Source organism: Hemiscyllium ocellatum, chromosome 17, assembly GCF_020745735.1.
Source record: "Hemiscyllium ocellatum isolate sHemOce1 chromosome 17, sHemOce1.pat.X.cur, whole genome shotgun sequence".
Classification (NCBI taxonomy): domain Eukaryota; kingdom Metazoa; phylum Chordata; class Chondrichthyes; order Orectolobiformes; family Hemiscylliidae; genus Hemiscyllium; species Hemiscyllium ocellatum.
This window is the reverse complement of record NC_083417.1, coordinates 23,904,549-23,913,413: the sequence shown is the minus strand read 5'-3', so window position 1 is coordinate 23,913,413 and position 8,865 is coordinate 23,904,549. Positions and strand designations below refer to the sequence as shown.

The 8,865-nt window shown below is 52.5% G+C and overlaps 1 protein-coding gene across 1 annotated transcript in view; it reads left to right on the top strand.

Annotated features, from left to right (window-relative positions):
- The first annotated feature begins 269 nt into the window (after positions 1–269).
- gan (gigaxonin) overlaps positions 270–8,865 on the top strand; it is a 109,832-nt gene continuing 101,236 nt past the window's right edge. The window contains exon 1 of the mRNA XM_060837616.1: positions 270–516. Within this exon, the coding sequence (XP_060693599.1) occupies positions 332–516 (185 nt within the window). The 5' untranslated portion in view covers positions 270–331. The remainder of the gene's footprint in view (positions 517–8,865) is intronic.

Here is an 8,865-nt window from a genome sequence, read left to right as displayed (position 1 = left end):
CAGTGACACTGAAGGACAGTTGGGAAAGGGGAGGACTGCTCACTCACTGTGGCTTACAGCTACATCCAATGAATGAATTAAAGATTAAAACAAGCAGGGTGGGGACATATGACTCTGGTAGGGTTTGGGGAAGGGATGATGTCTGAGTTAGAGGGATGAGGGTGGAGATTGAAAGCAGCAGGATTGTGAGAGAAACGCCTTTCGGGCGGCGTGGCTGTCGGAGGGAGCCGTAGAGCCGGCTGAGGCGCAGCTTGATGAGGGAGGAGGACAGCGACCGGGCCCTCACACCGAGACAGAGGCACGGGCACAGGGGGCCGGGCACACGGCCAGGATGGCGGCGGAGCGGCCGGGCGGCTCCGAGTCCACGGTGTGGGACCCGCAGCACTCCAACAAGCTGCTGAAGAGCCTGAGCTCCTTCCGGAACGAGCCGCTGTTCTGTGACGCGGTGCTGGTGGTCGAGGGACACGAGATCCCGGTGCAGAAGAACCTGCTGGCGGCGGCCAGCCCGTACGTCAGGTCAGCCCGGGACCCGGGACCCGGGGGGAGACACACCCGGGGGGGGGGGGGAACAGGACCGCAGGGAAACAAGACCCGGGGGGGGGGGGGGTGGAGAGAGGGACAGGGGGCAACAGGACCCAAGGTGACAATGAGTCACAAGTTCCCGGGGGACAGGGAGTAACAGGACCCTGGAGGGGAGTGGGGGCAACAACAACACCCCGGGGAGGGGGGGCAACAACAACACCCCGGGGAGGGGGGGCAACAACAACACCCCGGGGAGGGGGGGCAACAACAACACCCCGGGGAGGGGGGGCAACAACAACACCCCGGGGGGGGGGGCAACAACAACACCCCGGGGAGGGGGGGCAACAACAACACCCCGGGGGGGGGGGGGCAACAACAACACCCCGGGGAGGGGGGGCAACAACAACACCCCGGGGAGGGGGGGCAACAACAACACCCCCGGGGGGGGGGGCAACAACAACACCCCGGGGGGGGGGGGGCAACAACAACACCCCGGGGGGGGGGGGGGCAACAACAACACCCCGGGGGGGGGGGGGCAACAACAACACCCCGGGGGGGGGGGCAACAACAACACCCCGGGGGGGGGGCAACAACAACACCCCCGGGGGGGGGCAACAACAACACCCCCGGGGGGGGGCAACAACAACACCCCGGGGGGGGGGCAACAACAACACCCCGGGGGAGGGGAACACCACCCCGGGGGGTCAGGTAAGGATTCCCACAGCATCCCAAACACCTACTCCTCCCACAACACACCCAACGCAGCACTGCCATAACAACCCCACACCGAACCAACAGAATCACACCACACCTCCCCCTCCTCCCTCTCCCCCCTCACCCCCTCCCCCCGCCTCACCCTCTCCCCCCCGTCCATTCCCCGTCCACCTCCCCTCCCCCCATCCCCCCCACACACCCCCTCCCACCCCGTCCCCGTCCCCGTCCCCACCCCCCCATCACATCCCCCCCATTCCCCCCTCCTCCCCCCCATTCCCCCCTCCTCCCCATTCCCCCCACCCCCCCTCCTCCCCCCTTCCCCCCTTCCCCCCTTCCCCCCCCCTCCCCCCCCTTCCCCCCTCCTCCCCCCTTCCCCCCCCCCCCCCCTCCTCCCCCCTTCCCCCCCACCCCCCTCCTCCCCCCTTCCTCCTCCCCCCCTCCTCCCCCCCTCCTCCCCCCCTCCTCCCCCCCTCCTCCCCCCCTCCTCCCCCCTTCCTCCCCCCTCCTCCCCCCCTCCTCCCCCCTTCCTCCCCCCTCCTCCCTCCTCCTCCCCCCTCCTCCCCCATTCACTTCCCCCCTCGCCTCCCCTTCCCCCCATTCGCCTCCCCCCTTCCCCCCCATTAGCTTCCCCCCACCCCCCAATTCGCTTCCCCCCACCCCCCCATTCGCTTCCCCCCACCCCCCTCCCCCCTCCCCCTTCCCCCCCATTCGCCTCCCCCCTTCCCCCCCCATTCGCCTCCCCCTTCCCCCCCATTCGCCTCCCCCCTTCCCCCCAATTCGCTTCCCCCCCATTCGCCTCCCCCCTTCCCCCCCATTCGCCTCCCCCCTTCCCCCCCATTCGCCTCCCCCCTTCCCCCCCATTCGCCTCCCCCCTTCCCCCCCGTTCACCTTCCCCTCCCCCCGTTCACCTTCCCCTCCCCCCGTTCACCTTCCCCCCCCCCCGTTCACCTTCCCCCTCCGTTCACCTTCCCCCTCCCACATTCACCACCCCCCTTCCCCCCCACATTCACCACCCCTCTTCCCCCCCAACATTCACCACCCCTCTTCCCCCCCAACATTCACCTTCACCCCCACATTCACCTCCCCCCCATTCACCTCCCCCCCATTCACCTCCCCCCCATTCACCTCCCCCCCATTCACCTCCCCCCCATTCACCTCCCCCCCATTCACCTCCCCCCCATTCACCTCTCCCCCCATTCACCTCTCCCCCCCATTCACCTCTCCCCCCCATTCACCTCTCCCCCCCCATTCACCTCTCCCCCCCATTCACCTCCCCCCCCATTCACCTCCCCCCCCCATTCACCTCCCCCCCCATTCACCTCCCCCCCCATTCACCTCCCCCCCCATTCACCTCCCCCCCATTCACCTCCCCCCCACATTCACCACCCCCCTTCCCCCCCACATTCACCACTCATCTTCCCCCCCAACATTCACCTTCACCCCCCCATTCACCTTCACCCCCCCATTCACCTCCCCCCCCACATTCACCACCCCCCTTCCCCCCCATTCACCACCCCAACTCCCCCCCCATTCACCTCCCCCCCATTCACCTCCCCCCCCCATTAACCTCCCCCCCATTCACCTCCCCCCCCATTCACCTCCCCCCCCATTCGCCTCCCCCCCATTCATCACCCCCCTTCCCCCCCACATTCACCACCCCCCTACCCCCCCACATTCACCACCCCCCTTCCCCCCCATTCACCACCCCACCTCCCCCCCCCATTCACCTCCCCCCCCATTCGCCTCCCCCCACATTCACCACCCCCCTTCCCCCCCACATTCACCACCCCCCTTCCCCCCCACATTCACCACCCCCGTTCCCCCCCCACATTCACCTTTCTCCCCCCCCCCCCCCCCGGTTCACCTTCCCTTCCCCCCACCGTTCACCTTCCCTTCCCCCCCCCCCGTTCACCTTCCCTTCCCCCCCCCGATCAACTTCCCCCCCCCGTTCACCTCCCCCCTCCCCCCCCCGTTCACCTTCCCCCCCCAGTTCACCTTTCCCCCCCCCAGTTCACCTTTCCCCCCCCCAGTTCACCTTTCCCCCCCCAGTTCACCTTTCCCCCCCCGTTCACCTTCCCCCCCCGTTCACCTGCCCCTTCCCCCCCGTTCACCTGCCCCTTCCCCCCCCGTTCACCTTCCCCCCCGTTCACCTTCCCCCCCCCTTCACCTTCCCCCCCATTCACCTGCCCCTTCCCCCACCATTCACCTGCCCCTTCCCCCCCCGTTCACCTCCCCCTTCCCCCCCGTTCACCTCTCCCTTCACCTCCCCCTTCCCCCCCGTTCACCTCCCCCTTCACCTCCCCCTTCCCCCCCCGTTCACCTCCCCCTTCCCCCCCCGTTCACCTCCCCCTTCCCCCCCCCGTTCACCTCCCCCTTCCCCCCCCCGTTCACCTCCCCCTTCCCCCCCCCCGTTCACCTCCCCCTTCCCCCCCCGTTCACCTCCCCCTTCCCCCCCGTTCACCTCCCCCTTCCCCCCCCGTTCACCTCCCCCTTCCCCCCCGTTCACCTCCCCCTTCCCCCCCCGTTCACCTCCCCCTTCCCCCCCGATCACCTCCCCCTTCCCCCCCATTCTCTTCCCCCTTCCCCCACATTCACCACCCCCTTCCCCCCCCGTTCACCTTTCCCCCCCGTTCACCTTCCCTTCCCCCCCCCCCCCCCCCCGTTCACCCCCCCCGGTTCACCTTCCCCTCCCCCCCCGTTCGCCTTCCCCCCTCCCCCCCCCGTTCGCCTTCCCCCCTCCCCCCCCCGTTCGCCTTCCCCCTCCCCGTTCACCTCCCCCCCTCCCCCCCCATTCCCCTCCCCCCCCCCCATTCCCCTCCCCCTTCCCCATTCCCCCTCAGAGGGTGGTAAATAGGGTCCATGTTTATGTTTGTTGATACAGTTCAGTTTGGCATGCCAGGCTTCTAGGAATTCTCATGCGTTTCTCTGTTTGGCTTGCCCTGGGATTGATGTATTGTCCCAGTCAAAGTAGTGACTTCCTCATCTGTATGTAAGGATACTAGTGATAGTGGGTCATGTCTTTTTGTGGCTAGTTGAAGTTCATGTATCCTGGTGGCTAGTTTTCTGCCTGTTTGTCCAATGGATTGTTTGTTAGGGTTCTTGCAAGGAATTTTGTAATTGACATTAGTTTTGCTTGTAGTCTGTATGGGGCCTTTCAAGTTCATTTGCTGTTGGTTTAGTGTGTTGGTGGGATTGTGGCCTACCATGATACCAAGGGGTCTGAGTAGTCTGGCAGTCATTTCTGAGATTTCTTTGATATAGGGGAGAGTGGTTAGGATTTCTGATTGCGTTTTGTCTGCTTGTTTGGGTTTTTTGCTGAGAAATCTGTGGACTGTGTTCATTGGGTACCTGTTTTTCTAATAGTATAGTCAGTGTTTCTTTGGCCAGGTTGATGTTGATGGATATGAACAGGACGGTTACGTCAAAAGAGATCATTATTGCATCCTCTTCTACATTGGTGTCTTTGCTGTTCAGGAATTTTTGTAGGGAATGCTGTGAGTCTTCTACTAAGCATTTTAGTCTTTGGTGTACCTCCTTGGCTAATCTGTACATTGGTGTTCCAGGTAGTGAGACTATGGGTCTGAGGGGAGCTCCTGGTTTGTGAATTTTGCTTAATCTGTGGAAGTGTCTTGGATTCGTCAAGTTTCATTTTTTGGAAGTCTTTCTTTTGTACTCTGGCTCCTTTTAGGAGTATTTTGGCTCCCTTTAGGAATAACAAAAAATACAAATTATTGTGCAAAATTTATAGATTAATTAATTAATTAATCTGAAACAGCTGTCCTAAACCATTATTGTGAAATACCAGAATTTGTTAGACTACTGTGCTTTGTTAATTTGTGGTGTGTATTTAGGTCCAACCTTAACTTCTATTTGATGATTCTAACAGTCAAACCAGTTATGATCATAAGGTGAATTTGAATATTCACAGGACAAAATTGCCCTAAATGAAAGTTTTATCATGTCAAGTAGGGAGAATAGATTGTCAGTATTTGAATTCTCAAATGCTTTGCTCACAAAACCCTGTCCTACACAAATTGCAACCCTTCAAAAATTCAATACTCATGTAAGGTTCTAGGACACTCCAACCTCTGGGATCAATTTATTAATAGTACTTGCACGAATGGGACTACATGGCTTAAATCTTGCTATTTGGACATTCAGAGATGAGAGGCATGTAAGGACCATAAATCACATGATTAACAGTACCTATATGACATGAATTGCCATTGACTGTGGCCAGATCAATTTGCGTAATTAGCGCAAATCCATCAATTTCTTTACATATAATGAGTGTCATTGGAGGGATTTGTGGCTACATTCCATTATTTTTGAGATCTGCCCATTCCATCCAGCAAGTGGTCATCAATTAGAATGCATGGCCTTTCTCCTTTTCACACACATTCCTAAAACTTCTCCAAATTAGAAATGATGAATGCGAAGCATATGTCATAATCTAATAATAACTGGATTAATGCACCTCAATATTATTTTTTAACATTGTGAACTGAGATGTTATTCCTTTATGTTGAAGAAGCAATTTTATAGCATTTGTCTCAGTTTTACATGCAATTTATCAAATTTTTTTCTTGCCCTAAGAAGTGATAAATGAATTGCTGATTTTGTTTGCGTTTGTTTTCCATTTTCAAAAGGGTTGGTGTAAAAGGGTGCAAGACAAAAAGACATGAGCACTGTTGACTCTGCTTTGAGGAGTTAACTTAGTGTCTGTTGATATGCTGTGAGTTTCAACTGAAAAAGAATTCCCTGAAGAGTTGTTTAAAATACTTTTGCACTTCTCATTACATATTGCCACACTTCCAGCCAAAATAAGGACAGGAGTTGCTTAAATGTAGAGACTTGTTTACAGTTGAACCTCTGAAATAAAACTAAGATTCCAAATATAATGCGCTTACAACAAGCAGGCTAACTCATTTACTTAGTTAAAAGTGAGTTATTATACATTCTGTCATGTTCAGGTTTATTGAATAGTCCAGTGCTAATGCTATGGTCTAAATGTTACTCACTCTGTTGTACTCTGTGTTAGCTGAGGAAATGAAATGATTTTTCGCCTTCCGAAAGATTGGATGTGCACGTGTAATATGTATTTCCAAAGTGGGCACTAAGCAAAAGCAATTTAGGAATCTGTGTTATAATAAAGTGTATGAAGTGATAAATGCTCACATTTTCCATTCATTCTTGGGGGAGTGTGAGGTTTTGAGTCAGAGCTTTTCTTTAAGAGCTTTGAGCATTTCACACAATCTGGCAGCAGTCTAAAAATACCACGAGTTCTGATTGGTGCCATCTGGTAAATAAATTGTTTTCCTTTTGGTTTCTTTTGCAGAAAGGCTTAAGTTGTTCTTTTTTTAATTTGACCCTAAATTGAGGGCTTATCATAAGCTGTTTTGCATGTGTTTCTTTCTTAATTCCATCTGGCATGGGTGATATACAGGGTCATCGCAATTTTTCTAAGCTGAAAGTTTGAGAAATCGTGTGCTATTAAGCAAGCATATCCAAACTTATGACCAAATTAAACCAGGGAGAGAAGGAATTGAAGTATACAGGATTCTGCAGTGCCATGCTTGTATCTACTACATTTTTCCTTCATCATTCTTTTCTTCAGTACTGTTGTATGAGCTTGTGATTTGACTTTCCTATCATATAGAGCCAAACGAATGAACTTTATAACCCTTTATTTATTTTTGGACAGCTGATGCTCATTAGGATTTGAAGTTGATCTGATGAAATGCTTTATAGGATGGACTATTACTAGTGTTTTAACATCTCGACTTGTGCTTAGATTGAGTTAATTCAATGCCTGTTCCAAAAAGGAAGTCCATCAAGTCTTTTCATTTTTGTCATACAGGGTCAATGATGAACATCATTTAAGGATCATCAAGATAAACTTCTTAAATTTAGCTAGGTGAAGTGATTGGAATTTAAACTGAACTTTGTTCTTTCTAATTGATAAACGTAGATATTTGCTTATTCATTTTGCTAAATTCAATTTTTGAGACTGAAGAGATCAAGCCAATCAAGTGATTTAACACCACTGGTTGAGCTTTGTATAATTAAATTGCACTTGGCAGTCTTTTTACAGAATTAAAGTGCAAAGAGTACAAATTATATCCTTTAAAATGTGTTCTTGGGGCATGAGTAGCACTGTGGCATGAATTTATTGCCCATTCCTTATTGACAATATTGTGTGATGCTACACGACATATAGACAAGATCTAAGACAGTGCGACGTAGCCACTGAACCAGGCTGTCGAGTTTTCAAACTGCTTTTTAAAGTGGGCATTTTAAAGCACTTGCCACAAATTTACAGAAATATGGAATTCAAGGATAGGGTTTGGTCCATGCCTTCTGTGATTTTTTTTTGTTGTTATTCACTCGAGGGATAGAAACATCGCTGGCTGACCTGCATTTATTGCCCATTCCTAGTCTAGCATCATCATTGTCAGCAATCATTTGCGAACAAATATGATTGAAGAGTATGAAGGAAAATACCATGTCACTGGTCAAGGGTTCCATACTCCTTGTGTGGCTGATGAGCGCAATCCTAGAGCTGCATCTCTCACCACACATTGGGCAGATGATTCTGCGAGGTTGAATTGTTCTTTAGCCTTGAGATTATTGGCATGTCTTTCTCCAGTTCCTTTGCCATATTTCCTTTTGCTGCTATGTGTTCTCAACGACTTGTGTTCCTTTATGTAGGAGCTTCCTTCAAGTCAGTTGCTTCTGAATGAGGGTCTGTCATGTGTTGACATTGATGTTGCAATTCTTTAGGGAGTCTTTGAAATGCTTAATCTGTCCTCTCCTTCAAATGCTTTCCTAGAACTCGTCCAAGATGATATGCTTTGGCATTATGAACTCTGGTCCTAAGCATCTGGTCCACTGGATATGGTTTTGGATGATTTTGACCTCATTGCTGGCACTGTTGGCTACTTCAGGGATGATGATGCTGATCTCCCAGCTGGTGTCATTTGTCTCAAAGTTCTTGAGATGGCAACTTTACATAGTCCAAGTTTCAGAGCCAAATAGAAGAGAAGGAAGGATGATTGCCTTTTCTACAAAGATCTTGGTATTGGCACGGATGTCACGTTGACCTTGGGCATCCGAAGTCAATGCTTACAGATTGGATGCAGTGCTGAATCTCCATATTGATGTCAGCCTTAGATGAGAGAGAGCTTCTCAGTTAGGGGAAATATTCCATGTTTGGAAGAAGTTCTCCATTGATCTTAATGGAGGATAGACCTGATCTTGACCTGGAATGGGTGGTAAAAGATTTGAGTTTTCTTGAGATTGAGATTGTCCATGCCACAGGAAAGCTTGTTCTTGACAAGATGAAGAATGGTAGTGATGAAGATGGAGAAAACGGTGGGGACAATGATGCATCCCTGCTTGATCTCAAAGGAATTTGTTATATTATCATCAGTGAGGACTGTCACCTTCATCGTGGCATGGAGAATGTTGTTGAACTTGACATGACAGCTGCCTTTGACCAGGTCTTCCATAGCCCTTCTCCATTGATTGAGTCAAAACCTTGGTCAAAAAGATGAAGGCCATGTCAAGTGGATGATGTTGTTCCTGGCGTTTTCATCTAGTTGCCAAGCACTGGGAAAAAAATGTCTG